Below are 14,824 nucleotides of genomic sequence, written 5' to 3'. Positions count from 1 at the left end.
TCTTCTTCAGACATGTCCCTCTTCATCATGTGAGGAGATTGTACTCCACTGCACTGTGATTACAGAGAAATTAATACGTTAATTATGTGTAAGCTTTTATTCAGCAGTGGGGGAGCCAGTTAACCTGCATGTCAACTTCAAGGGAGGGATGTAATTAGGAGAGATGGCCAGATGGAAGAGATCCATCAGGCAGTCGGCCCGGAGTCAGAAATAGGGGCAGCTCACTGTTCATATTGCAAATCTGGCAGAGAGTGTTTGTTAATCCACAGGAATATCATGAAAATATGAACCTTTAATATACATATTTTTTAAAAATGCTTTTGGGTTGTAAGTGAGCAGACCGATAAATAGTGGTAAATAGGTTCCTTCCTTCCTTCCTTCCTTCCTTCCTTCCTTCCTTCCTTCCTTCCTCCCTACCTCCTTCTTTCCTTCCCTCCTATCTTCCTTCCTTCCTTCCTCCCTCCCTCCTTCTTTCCTTCCCTCCTATTTTCCTTCCTTCCTTCCCTTCCTCCCTCCCTCCTTCTCTCTTTCTTTCCTCTTCTTTCTTTCCTTCCTTCCTTCCTTCCTTCCCCCCTCCTTCTTTCCTTCTCACTTTTTTCCTCTTCCGTCCTTCCTTCCTTCTTTCCTTCCCTCCTATCTTCCTTCCTTCCTTCCCTTCCTCCCTCCCTCCTTCTCTCTTTCTTTCCTCTTCCTTCCTTCCATTCCTCCCTCCCTCCCTGAACCTTTAATATCCAAGTGAGCAGACCAGATAAATAGTGGTGGCAGATGCTGCAATTGATGCATGTCAAATTCGTAGTGCAGATGATTATTTTCTCAATTAATCATTTCAACTAAATGTGAGAACATAATGAGAAAATCCTTATCATCATTTCCTAGATCACTGTAAGATGTCATCAAATGTATCATAATTGTTTTGTCCCAGAGATTTTCATTCATGGTGATATAAAACAGAGAAAGACAGCAGCTCCTCATTATTGACCCTAGCTGAGCTGGAACTAAGAAATATTTTGGCATTGTTGTAAGAATGATAGAAATGCTTGCTTTATTATCAAGATCGCTGCCAGGCATTTTTTTATGACATCCAGTTCTACAAATATGTAACAGAAGATTGATTATTCACTGGTTTGAAGGTGAAAATAGGAGGAAGCAAAATAAATAAAATCTGTTTTTGTGTGTGTGTGTGTGTGTTTAAATGTAAAATGTAGTTTACATGGTTCAACAATAAGGCTTTCCCGATTGCCTGGGGCAAGTTAAATGCCACATCGAGCTAGTAAATCTAGCAACATGCCTGGGCAAGTGGTGAAAAAAACATGTAAAGAATAATCATATATAAAATGTTTCAATCGTTTTTTTCGATCATGTTCCTGTTCTCTGACACACAGCGTAGCCCCCTCCCCCTTTGGAGAATACAGGCATGCGCCGTTCGCCAATCAAGAATTGAGTAGTCTAATAGTGTTATGTATGAAACAAACATCCCTCAGGATTATTTGAGCACTGTCAAATATAGAGGAATCAGTGGAGCATGAAATTTTTCACCGCAGTAAATACTCCTGAGAATGAGAAAGATTAAAGAGGGCCATCGGTTTAGGGAGTCAAATCCACTCTTTGGAAGAAACTGGGCTTCTCAAAAGAATCTGGCGTTGAAAGTGAAATATCAGGGAGGGGTCTCACCATTCACATTATGCAAGAATAGTTATACATGTTCTGTTTCATTTACCTGAATAAAGATTAACCCTCCTGTTGTCCTCATGTCAAGGAAGGACAGGAGGAAGGAAGGAACGAACGAACGAAGGAAGGAAGGAAGGAAGGAAGGAAGGAAGGAAGGAAGGAAGGAAGGAAGGAAGGAAGGAAGGAAGGAAGGAAGGAAGGAAGGAAGGAAAGGAAAGGAGTAGGGAGGGAGGGAGGAAAGGAGGAAGGAAGGAAGGAAGGAACTAAGGAAAGAAGTAAGGATGAAAAGAGGAAGGAATTTAGGAGAGAAGGAAAGGAAGAAGGATGGAAGGAAAGAAAGGAGTAAGGAGGAAGGAAAGGAGTAAGGAGGGAGGAAGGAAGGAAGGAAGGAGGAGGGAGCAAAGAAAGAGGGGAGGAGGGGAAGAAGGAAGGAAAAATTAAAGAAAGAGGGAAGAAGGAAGGCAAGAAGGAACAGTCAAAAGAGATGGGATCAATTTGACCCGGGAGGACAACACAAGGGTTAAACATGACAATTAACTTTAGTCTATGTTATTTGGTAGTCGCTAATAAAAAAAACTTGTATATGGGGGCAACTGACCCATGTGAAAAGAAACATTAATGTTAAATGTGTTAATTCAATGTGTTCTGATAGCATTTGTGTGTTTTCAGTCTTTTCCAGGTAACAGTAATGCAGACAGCGTTGTTCAGTACAAGCTGCAGCAGCCAGCCATCGCTCGTTTCCTCCGCCTCATTCCTCTGGACTGGAATCCCAGCGGACGGATAGGACTCCGACTGGAGACCTACGGATGTCCTTACAGTAAGTCCTGGGAAGTGAACAGGAGGGAACAGCTGAATTAATACAGTAAGAAGGGACTTTTCAGGGAAATGCTGCAAGTTATTACATGAGAGTTACAGTATGGGATTAGTGGGATTAGGGAATATAATGAAAGTTTGTAATGTTTCTGTGCAGCAAGGAAACATATTTTTTAGACATTATTCTATCTGCATTTAACTTTAAAGAATATAAAGAATATAACGATCACAAACAAGTTCAATTATCTCGTTAAAATCCTTAAAATGACATTTACTCCTTTTTCCATTATTACAAATTCAGAATCTATAAATATGCTAATGTCACTCTTTACATCAGAAGTTCAACTAGTAGACACAAGATGTTTCCTACTTTACTAACAAGTGTGTGAACTGGAGATCTCAAATTTCCATATTACACTTGTGTGAGTTGCATGTTGGACCAGGACTGGCTCCAAACTAGTTGCGATGTCACAAATCATGCTTGTTGGTACACGCCTTAATCTCAGATTATAGGTGAGTACAGATAAACTTTCCATTTGCAACCGATGAATGTGAAAAAAGCCTTCTAGTGTCAAACTCTGCACAAAGCTCAAACATCTTACTCAAGTAGCAAGAAGAGAAACATATTTTTGAATGGAGGGAGATTTAAAGATGCATTGTTACTAGTGTCTCTACAATTATACTTAGTTATACTTAGTTATACTTTTAGCTGGTTGGAAATATTGAACAACTAAAAAGCAGAATTTCATACAAATAACATTGTTTTGTTTTATAATAGCCACTAACCTGAAGATGCCCTATAGTGTTGATGCTGTGAGGCTGGATTGTATATGTGCGTGTGTATATGTGTGTGCGTGCATGTGTGTGTATTTGTGTCCAGGACTTTATCTTGTGGTTTCCAGATTGTTTTCACCACCACTCTAAGTATGATGTACTGCATCCCCTGAAAACTTTTTATCATGTCTTTTTAACATCCTGTGTTACCTTATTATCCTTATTATTTGAAGTACTGGACACCATGTTGTGTTATCGCTTTACTTTGTATATATCTTTGTACATCATTAACATATCACCCATCACACCTTTGTTTATTAGATTACTTTTATCCTGTGGTTTTCATGTTTTTAATAACACAACATGCACATTAAGTGACACAAAGGCTTACCACCAGCTGTATCTCCTGCTGTATTTCTTTTCTCTCCTCTGTTATCAACAGTGGCAACAACCATGTTTCACACTTCCCCGTAGCTGGCAAACATATTGTGTTAACAGTTTAATTGGTTTTGTTTCCATTTTAGATATTTCACAACAGATCTGCAGTATCAGGTTTGGCATCAGCACAGTCAAAATATATTAAAAAGAACATATCGCACTGTTTTCACCTTTTAAAAATACATGTTTAACTCATTCACCTTCTGTTTTTCACAACACAGTCTTAATATCACAGCTGACTCCCACTGCAAAAAACACTTGTGTCAATCCACCCTTGGCTTTTAAATAAGCACATGTCACACCTTTTGGCTGTCACAGCTTCTTTTTTTTTCTTTTTTTTTACTTTAGACATATAAACATATGCTGTCACTTTAAATTGCTGAGTAAAGATTAAAGGTCTTTCAATAGAGTGTGTCACAAATAAGACATTTAAAAATATAGCTGAAACTAGTAACTTTCATGTCAACAAAGTTTCACTCCACAAAACAGCTGTCGGTAGTTGCATTTGACATGCAATTTATGCCCATTATGGCCGGTATATGTGTCAGTGGACAGGGCAGACACTCTCCCTGACACATTGTAGATGTAAGCATCTGCTTGTTAGTTTTAAAGAGGGGGCTACATTTTTGTTGGGGGGGGGGGGGGTAGAGTTGGTCTACAGGACAATATTTGTCTATGGCTGCTGTTGGGCTTTGTTTTCCTGTTTATTGTTTTGTCCTCATTGGTATTTATGGGAGAAAAAAACACTACCTAATAGGGCTGGGCCAAAAAAACGATTTTTATATTAATCGCGATTTTTTTTCTGGCGACTTTTATTTTTTTTTATTTTATTTTTTTAAATGTATTTATTTTTTAAGACCAGCTAAATGTAGCAGTTGAGTTTATTGTAAGATGTTGGTGGATGAGAATGTTTTTTGTGAGGGCAAGTTCACAGTTTTAAAAATAAATCTCACAATCTGATGTGATGTGTTTATTATTGTTTTTTTGTAAATATGACTTATGATGTATTATCAAGTGTTTGGTTCAACCTGTTCTTGTTTAAGGAAAGAAAATCACAATAATTGAAATATAAAATCGCAATACTTGGTAAAATCGAATCGCAATACTTGTTTAATCAGAATCAGCAATTTAAATCGGGACCCAAAAATCATTAGAGAATCGAATCGGCACAAAAGCATATCGGCCCAGCCCTAGTACCTAACACTACACCAACATTCTGAAATGGTGTGTGTGTGTATTTCAGTGTGTGAGGTTTGATGTTCATTTGAGAGCCAAACTGATTTTCACAGTTTCACACATACACACACAAACACACACACACTCACTCACTCACGCACACACACACACACACACACACACACACACACACACACACACACACACACACACACACACACACACACACACACACACACACACGCCTCTCACTTCAACTCCAATCATCTCACCTCAACTCAAACTTGAGAGCAATGGGGCTGCGCTTTTATCAAATGTGCCTAACAGATTCAGTTTCAGACCTCCCTGAGAGCTTTCTTTTCACTGTCTGATGCACACAGACTCTGCTAAACTTAACAACTCTGAAACTCTGAAACAAGTTATTTATTGTGCTACTTTGAAGGCTATGATCCCCAACAGTGAAAGATGATTTGACAGTGACACTTGAGTACATTTCTACCTGGTCAGGTGAAAACATGTTCATAATTAAAATGCTATCTCGGTGAAAGTATTTCTTTAAATGCTTCATTTCTGTTTGACAGTAAATGTAACATCCTCTCTGACTGCTATGTCTCCCTGTTTTCTTTTTCAGCCTCTGATGTGGTGAGTTTGGACGGCGGCAGCAGAAGCAGTCTGGTGTACAGACTGAGTCCCGGACCGAAGCGGGCGTCCAGAGAGGTGGTCTCTCTGAAGTTTAAAACCCTGAGGAATTGTGGGACATTGCTGCATGCAGAGGGACAAGCAGGACTCAGCCTCAGTCTGGAGCTGGAGAGAGGAAAGCTTCTGCTGCTGCTCAGACAAGGTACAGCACAACACACCACTGATTGATATCTACTGGCAGATACTGACTGCTATTAAGGAATCTGATACATTTGAGCAGCTACATAATCTGCAAAAAAGGTTAAAAGGTAACTCGAAAGGTGCAGGAACACTTTTTATAAGCTTTTATACACTTTTTTCCTCTGTAAATCACTTTATGGTTTTGTTGGTACAGAACATTTGTATAAAGGTTGAGGACTATATAAACCTCTATGAAATAACTTTAGGTCAATTAAGGTTGGGTGAGATGGTCCACAGGAACGCCGTCAACTGATTGGTTTAAATCTTGGCTCACGCTCTGCTGCTGCATCATATTCTAGTTACTGCCATGATGGATGGTACCTGTTCACTGTAGCATGTGTTAGGGCTGGACTCTGCAAGACTGTGTGTGTGTGTGTGTGTGTGTGTGTGTAAATGTGTGCACGAGTGTGTTTGTGCGTGCATGTGTTAAACCAGGGGTTGTCAGGTCTCCATGCTGAATCATCACCATATGGCTCACTTCTCATCAAGAATCCCATCTGGCTGCTGACATACTTTCTACATCCATCCATCCATCCATCTATCTATGCATTCATCCATCCATCCATGCATTCATCCATCCATCCATCCATCCATGCATCCATGCATCCATCCATCCATCCATCCATCCATCCATCTATTCATCAATCCATCCATCCATCCATCCATGCATTCATCCATCCATCCATCCATCCATCCATCCATCCATCCATCCATCCATCCATGCATTCATCCATCCATCCATCCATCCATCCATGCATTCATCCATCCATCCATCCATGCATCCATGCATCCATCCATCCATCCATCCATCCATCCATCCATCCATCCATCTATCTATGCATTCATCCATCCATCCATGCATTCATCCATCCATCCATCCATGCATCCATCCATCCATCCATCCATCTATTCATCAATCCATCCATCCATCCATCCATCCATGCATTCATCCATCCATCCATCCATGCATGCATTCATCCATCCATCCATGCATTCATCCATCCATCCATCCATCCATCCATCCATCCATGCATTCATCCATCCATCCATCCATCCATCCATCCCCTCTTTATTCCACTCAACCACTTTTCTTGGTCTCTAATTCTCTCTCACCCCAATTTCATCCATTGAAACACTTTCTATCCTATTTCTTCCTCGTGTTTCTTTCCACAGCTCCTCTCTGTCACCTGTTTCTCGTGCTTTCAGCCCCATTTCCCTTCGCTTCCCTTTATTCTACTCTCCTCTGTACTCTCCTCTGTCTATTATGGAAGCGCTAAGTCCCATAAAGAAAGAGGGCAATACATTAAAGAGAGAGTGAAGAATGTGTCACTGTAAAGAAAGTTTCCTAAACACTATGTCACATTAAATGCTATATCACCTTGAAGTCAGTGTCGGACTTTAAAGAGAAAGAGAGAACCTGCCTCTCCTTAAACTAAATCTGTGCCATTTTATAGGAAGACAGCTCCCCTTTAAAGACTGTCTCACCATAAAGAGACACTGCAGCTGAGCCAAAAGAAATTAAAGCCATCCATTGAAATGAGAAGAGAGATTGGGAGCAGCTTCTGCTTCTGCTGCGACAGACTAACTCTGAAAACAATAAGCAGTCTTTTCTTTTCTTTCATCTTTGTCTTGCTTCTGTCCCACCCTGAACTCTCTTATGTTTTCCTCATTTTCTCAATTATTGTTGTTTGTCTTGGTTTGTCTCCTGAGATCTTCAATTCCTTTATTTGTCACATCAGAGGAGACCATTTGCAGTTTTTCCAGTTATAAACTCATCATCTTTCCATTTTTTTCTTGACGTTGGTGTATATTTTCGTCTTTTGAATATGCTTTTGTAATTCTTGAGCCCTTTTCTTCAGTTGGATGCCCTTCATCTGTCTGCGTCTCATTATATCTTCTCCTGACTTCTTCTCCTGCCTTTTTCCCCCCTCTCTATTTTACCTCCTCCTTTCTACAGTCTACATTGACTTTTTAGGTTACAGATTGTGTAATGTACATCATATGCTGTGTGCATTGACCCTGAGCTCATGCACAGTCTGCTCTGCTCTACCAACACTAACATATCCAGGTCTGACCTCCAGCTTTATGAGGCAACTCTGAGAAACTGTAATGAAGTGCAGGATAACAGAGGATATTTTTAGTCATTGTTAAACTAAACTGCTTAGGTGAATTTAAGTTGAGTTTGGTCAGATTTAGTTCAACATCTATGCTTTATGAGCCTATGAACATTTTTGAAGGGCCCTAGAGTCTTAGAATAAGGACCTTTCAAAGGATTTTCTTGTTTTTCTCCATTTGTTTTAGTTTTGTGTCCCCACATCAAACCTAAATCTAGATCATCCATAGTTCATCCTTTGTTCTGTAGTTTACAGAAGCTCCTAACAGCTATAATAAACATGTCACTTTATTAAGATTCCTGTTTTCCTCGAGTCAAGGAAGGAAGGGAGGAAGAAGGGAGGAAAGGAGGAAGGAAAAGAGGGAGGGCCAAGAGTGCCAAGAGTTGGTTAGTCTTACTCCAGCCCAACATGAAGGCAGAGGGGTTCTGAGTATTCCTGATTTTAGATTTCTATTTATCAGTCAATATGCACCTTTTTATGGCACCCACAACAATGCCTGAGTTTAAATGTGAAGGTTGGGATTCTTCCAACGGGTCATAAGATAAATAGGGATAGAAAATAAAGGACATTTTTACTGCCATACACTTTTCTGTAATATTTGCTGTTTCTTGATATGCTGAATAGCTCTTTTATGTCTTCCCTTATAATCATTCAAAGGAACAAGTTTAGAGAAAAATTGCTTAATTTTAAAGGCCCACAAGCTGAAAAATGATGGGAACCACTGGTCTGGAACTTCTGGGCCATTTGGAAATCATACATCTACATCAATTCAACATGCCATGCCAGATATGTAAACTTAGTACCTGAAAACCTGTCTAAAACCTCCTTCAGTGCACCCACATTATGAAACACACATCACTTTAAAGGATCCCAAAAAATCTTAAACAAACAGAATCTTCTCAATAATCTCCAAAAATACTGACAGCAGAGTATTCAGACCATTTTCACAGTGTCTTATAACGACAAGCTAGAAATCTACATGTATTTGAAAAGTTGCCTCATCTCTCCTTCCTTGTGATGGCACAGAGAGTATGCAAGGCAAGGTCAACTTTATACAGCGCATTGAAAAAACAAAACAGAACAAAAACATATAAAGCATGTACATCCACAACCAAGTAGAAGAATCCAACATTTTAAGCACAATAAAATGAATCAAAAGCATAGGAAGACAGGGGAAATTTGGTCTGATTTTAAATACTGTTAATGTTAGAGCAAATTTAATATAACCTAACAAGGTATTTCAATAGCTGGGACCAGGAGAAAATGAAACTAAGGCCTGATCCAGAAGATTTCATATTGAATGATATCATATCTTTATAGACAATCAGTAAATATTTAAATATTTGCTTGTACAAAATGTTTTGGCTATAGGCATCAGTATGTGACTTTGTGAAATAATTTCTAGTTTAAACATTATGTTTAGAGTTGATTACAATGACAGAAGTTCCTGATTAGAGCTGTTGTCTTCCTGTGTAATCACATTTACAGTCACACTGAACAGCTGCAGTGGAAATTGCAGACTAGATATGATACAGGGTTACTTTGGAGTAAAAAAAACAAAACAAAAAAAACTCCAAATGTTCAGCAGAGGCTGCAAGAATGAAGTAAACAACATCTAGTTTGACCCTCCTGGACATTAATAAAAAATGTAGCCATTTGCAGTTTTTTATCCGTTATCTGTAGATTTTGCTGAGCATGCTCGCTCTTGTTAAGTTCAGTACAACTTTGTCTCGCACAGCCTCACATGTACGTATTCACTGTATTCACAACTCCCAGGCTTCTGCAGAGCTCTTTGTAATAACATGACTGGCTGCATTGAATTTTCTGCTCCAAAGATGAACAATGTTTTGATTGCTGAGCCTCCATGACCTTTCTTTTCTGTTAAAATCACACTAATCGTTAAATATTTCATATGTGTTGACCTGTGACATGTTACAACATAATAGTTGAATATTTTTGCACATTCATGCTCCGAGCAAGAAGTAACCTATTGATTTTTGGTGACCCGTAACATTTGATATAACAGCCTTCATTGACAGCTGTCTCTACACAAGGGACAATCATGTTAAGATAGTTTCAAATTGGTCCAAAGAATCAAACTACTTCCTGTGCAGTCATTGCTGATTTTTTAGTATGATTGATTTTCTTTCCTGATGACATCAGAGCTGCTTAAAGAGGGCAACATTGATGTAAAAAAAAAAGAAAAAAAAAGACATACAGCAACAAAAAAAAGGATGGAGACGCAAGTGTCTGTCTATTAATATCAAGAGTGATTGTCTTTATATTTGCCCTCTAATCCCTCATATTGATTCCTGCTTTCTCTTTCCAGTCATTCAACCAGTAATCAGATCACCCACCCAATGAAACACTCAATCATAAGGTCCTCTCCCTCTCTTCTCCACCTGCTACAACATAATAATTGTCCCATCAATCAATGCCAATAAAGTGATCTTATTAGTTTTTAAGTGCTATCCTTCCTCGAATATTGATTGCACCATCTCTTTCCACTTGTCTAGACTGTAAACAATAACTTATCACAGTAGTCATTTTGACAGGTTAGACTTCCTCTGTATGATACTTCCTCTCTTTAGATTCATGTTTTTTTTCCCAACACAAAATAGGCTGAAACATCAAAGATACATTTGTCCATCAAGTCTGTCTCGGTTTCTCTCTCTCTGTTGTTGAAATTGTCTCTCCCTAAAGAATATCTAATACATTTTTAATGACAGACTGTGTTCAGCTCTTTCTATAGTTCCTTCTTCTCAGCAGAAACACAAAGTTTCTCTCCTAGTACTTTGGGGGGGGGGGGGATGCAGAAATGGATCCACTAATTTGGACCTACAGTACTGAAGCTCATCTATCATTAATGATGTCTCACAATGTTTCCTCTGCAGTTTTTCAAATTTTGCCTTATCATATATTTGGTTTCAGTTTTCGAATGTTAGTATGCAGATATCCAGTCGTCCCTAATGAGATTAGATAGACTGACCTTGGTATGCTCCTCTCTGTGGGATGCTGAGAAAATTAAAATATTAATCACAATAAAGAACTTACTAGGCTGGTGTTCATGTCTCTTAACACTTATAGCTATGGGAAAGCAATCTTTAAATAGATCTATCTATCAATGTTTCCTCTTGGCTTCTCCCCCCCTGCTAATTACTCTCGTCGTCTTCCTCCCTCTCTATTATTCTAGGTAGGACTTCACCTTCCGAACCCCGGCGTCTCGCCTCCCTCGGCAGCCTGTTAGATGATCAGCACTGGCACCATGTAGCAGTTGAGTGGCGCAGCTCTCACCTCAACCTCACTGTGGACAAAAACATAAGAAGGGTTCAGATTCCTGCAGAGTTCAACCATTGGGAAATTGAGCAGGTGTGGTGAAATGTACAGACCCACAGCTACACACGCAAACAGTACATATTTCGATTATCTCATGATCGTGTAACTGTCCGTGTGTGTCTCTTTGTGTTTTTGTTCCCATACAGCTGAGTGTTGGGGCTGCTCACTCTCAGAAACCAGCCACGTCCAAGAGGAACTTCCAAGGCTGTCTGGAAAACCTGCTGTACAACGACCTCAACCTGATTGAACTAGCGAAAAACAAAGACAACCAAGTTACTGTAATGGTGAGTTAAGGTGGCTAAACATAACTAACTTCACTACATCTGATATTGAATAGAGATGTTTAGAAGTAAAAGTTAAATATTGTTATCAGAAGGGAGAATTAACCCAATTATATTCCATTAGCTTTATTTAATATAAAAAGTTATAATGTAAGATCATGCTAAACTAGTTGATATGGTGTTTTATTGAGAATTTAGTGTTTTTAAGTAATTTTATGTATTTGGTACAAAGTTTTTATGGTTACACCACTTAGACATTTTTACCATAATCCTCTAATATATTCTCTCAAAATGGATTAAAAGTAGAAATTTGATGCTGGGTCCACAAAAAAAGGATGTGTGTTAAGTATTCATACATTTATTTTCACATTTTAACCCTTTAAATTTGACTGAACCACATGGACACAAATGCTAACTAAATCCAAGATAACTTAGTCTATAGATTAGTTATGTAAGGACTGTTGCAGTGTGTTTCTATTGAACTTACAGAAGCTTAAAGAAGAGTTTGGTGTCTTTATGACCACACTATGCTATCAGTTACTTTGGGACTTGTAATGTTATACTGTTGTGATCAATTTTATGTCCAACTCAGTATCTTCACTTCTTAGATGAACCATCAGTACAAGGAATCAGTAGTCATAAAGGAGTAAATGTACAGTATACCCCAAAGAAATAAAAGTGCAGCATTAGATAGCAGCATAAAATAAAATGTAGTTTATGGATATCATAAATTAAAGAAATACTGCTGAGCGGAAAACAAGTGAAGGAAATGGAAAACTATGGACTGTATCTACTGTATGAATCTATTATTTAACACACTGTGGGTGACATGTTGGTAACACTTTACTTAAAGTCTCCCCAGTTCCTATTTACAGGAAGTATATAATAAATTGTTTACAACACACTATAATGTAGTTATACAGTAATGTCTTCTTTTACAGCAGCAGAGAACAACAGTTTTATCTTTTTAAAATTCAGCCTGTAGAGCAGGGGTGTCAAACTCATTTTCATTCAAGGGCCACATAGAGCCCAATTTGATCTCATGTGGGCTGGACCATTATAAAGATGGAAGGAGTGATGGAAGGAAAGAAGGAAAAAAGAAAGAAAGGAAGGAAGGACAGATGGAAGGAAGGGAGAAAGGGAAGAAGGAATTAAAACAAGACAGGAAGGAAAGAAAGAAAGGGAAGAAGGACAGATGGAAAAAAGGGAGGAAGGAAGGAACGAACGAACGAACGAAGGACAGATGGAAGGAAGGAAAACAGACAGGAAGGAAAGTGGGCCGGATTGGATACCTCGGCGGGCCGGTTCTGGTCCACGGGCTGCATGTTTGACACCCCTGCTGTAGAGCATCAATTGTTGTAAAAAGGCCGCTGAAGCCCATCTGCTATGACCCCCTCTGATTGACCCTCCATGAAATTCTTATAAAATATTCTCCTTGGTGTGTTTTTTATTGTGAATTATGAATATTAAATTCTAACCAATTATTCAACACAGTGCTCTAGGAACCACAAACCAGCATGTATAATTTTATCTGAGAGTTTCTTGTGGGTTAAATTTAGTTTGTTTTTAAGAATCTTATTTTAAAATTTTCTTTCACAGTGTACAGTATGTGTTATAGATTCCTTTTGTCTCCTGCAGGGATTTAATTTTAGCGGAGAAGTATCAGACACTGTTGGTTTATCTGGATGCTGGTGCTGCTAAATGAGCTGCTCGCTGGTTAATGAAGCCAAGACAAAGGAGTGTAGATGGACTGATTAGCCTCTTACTAATGCCACCTCATCTCGGCTATTAGGACCAGGGCCGGCCCGTGGCATAGGCAGTATAGGCAAATGCTAAGGGCGCCGTCCATCCAGGGGGCGCCACAAATGGGGGAAGAAAAAAAAAAAAAAAAAAAAATGTAACTTCCACTATTCTTAAAACTACTTGGTATCATGTCTTAATATGAAGATAATAAGCCCACATTAATTTAACTGCATAGCAAAGCCTGTTAAATAGGAATACTAATAATAATAATGATGATGACACGTTACTTTCCTAAGACGCCCCCCCCCCCCACTAATTAGACTGTACCTGCTACCTGGGGGAGGATGGTCGTTTTTTAACGTGACCCCAAGGCTAGCTCGACAACAACATGTCATAACGTCCCAAACTGTCTGGTGCCCAGGGGAGGAAAAAAAGAAAAGAAGAGGAGGAAAAACGAGACAAAGACAGAGGTAACGTTACAATAAAGATGATGTCATGACATTATTTGTGTGTTGCAGAACGACGATAACGACGTTAACCATTAGCATAACATGGTTTGTTGTTAAACTGTTAGTTTTAACGCCAGTTAATGTTATGGAAGAGCCTAAGTTGGAAAATAGTAATGTAACTACTCCCACCTTACTTCCCAGCAAGCACATTTTGGTTGAAAAGACGTCTAAAAGACGTCTATGGTAACCGGTGAAAAGACGTTGAAAATTGGTTGAAAAGTGAACGTTTTTTTTACCGGCTATATGGAGACGTTTATTCAACTTTCACATAGAAAAATAGAAAACATATTTCACCGGGAATTGCTGTATAGAAAATTCCCAGCTTATTTAGTGTGCAGACATAGCCTATATAGTTTCATATTTATGATATTTTATTCAACATTAAATGCTTTGAAATTACGTTTTGTTTAGACGTCATTTCACCTCCTCTCATTTACAGAAAAACGTCAAAATAATCAATAGAGCTACAACTGAGGTAATTATCAACCGACATCAAACTAATGTGTGTTTTGTGACACGTTGATGTTGTAACCGTTTTCAGACAATTGAAAAGACCTCAGACCTCATATCAACCTGTTTTTAACCGGAAATCAAACGTTGAAATTACGGGTTGCGCTCCCTGGGTTTCCTCAGGGAAATGTGTAAATATTAGATCTATTCAGCATTTTTATTAACATCTGGTTAGCTAAGGTTTTCTTAGCTTGTAATAGTCAATCAAAATGCTATTCCTTTTCCACCCTTTTATTATAGTTGTAAGCCTAGCTGTATGTTGTGTTACAGTTCATATTGTCTAAAGTGTGTTTATAGTGATAAACTTTACATCAGTGTTAAAGTGCACATAATTCATGTTATAGCATAACTCAGCATTCCCACATTCTATATTATACTGCAGTTTACTACTTCTTTGCATTCTGCTAATCAGCATTTTGTTCTAATGACAATAACATTGAATCTTATATAATGTGCATATCAGAAAAAGTACATTGTATATTATACATGTACAGTATAGTGAACATCATGCATGTATCTCTTAGATTTTTCATTTATATTATTTCATTTCATTTTATTCTTGAAATCATATTATGTATCATAT

At 38.5% G+C, this 14,824-nt stretch overlaps 1 protein-coding gene across 1 annotated transcript in view; it reads left to right on the top strand.

Moving 5' to 3' along the window:
* Positions 1 to 14,824, top strand: part of LOC128369407 (contactin-associated protein-like 4) — a 95,675-nt gene that overhangs the window by 23,539 nt on the left and 57,312 nt on the right. Inside the window, exons 3-6 of the mRNA XM_053330445.1 lie at positions 2,338 to 2,485; positions 5,501 to 5,710; positions 11,056 to 11,231; positions 11,345 to 11,482. Of these exons, the coding sequence (XP_053186420.1) occupies positions 2,338 to 2,485; positions 5,501 to 5,710; positions 11,056 to 11,231; positions 11,345 to 11,482 (672 nt within the window). The remainder of the gene's footprint in view (positions 1 to 2,337; positions 2,486 to 5,500; positions 5,711 to 11,055; positions 11,232 to 11,344; positions 11,483 to 14,824) is intronic.

Source organism: Scomber japonicus, chromosome 12 (assembly GCF_027409825.1).
Source record: "Scomber japonicus isolate fScoJap1 chromosome 12, fScoJap1.pri, whole genome shotgun sequence".
Taxonomy (NCBI): domain Eukaryota; kingdom Metazoa; phylum Chordata; class Actinopteri; order Scombriformes; family Scombridae; genus Scomber; species Scomber japonicus.
Note: the sequence above shows the minus strand (reverse complement) of the source record. Positions and strands in the feature narration are given on the sequence as shown.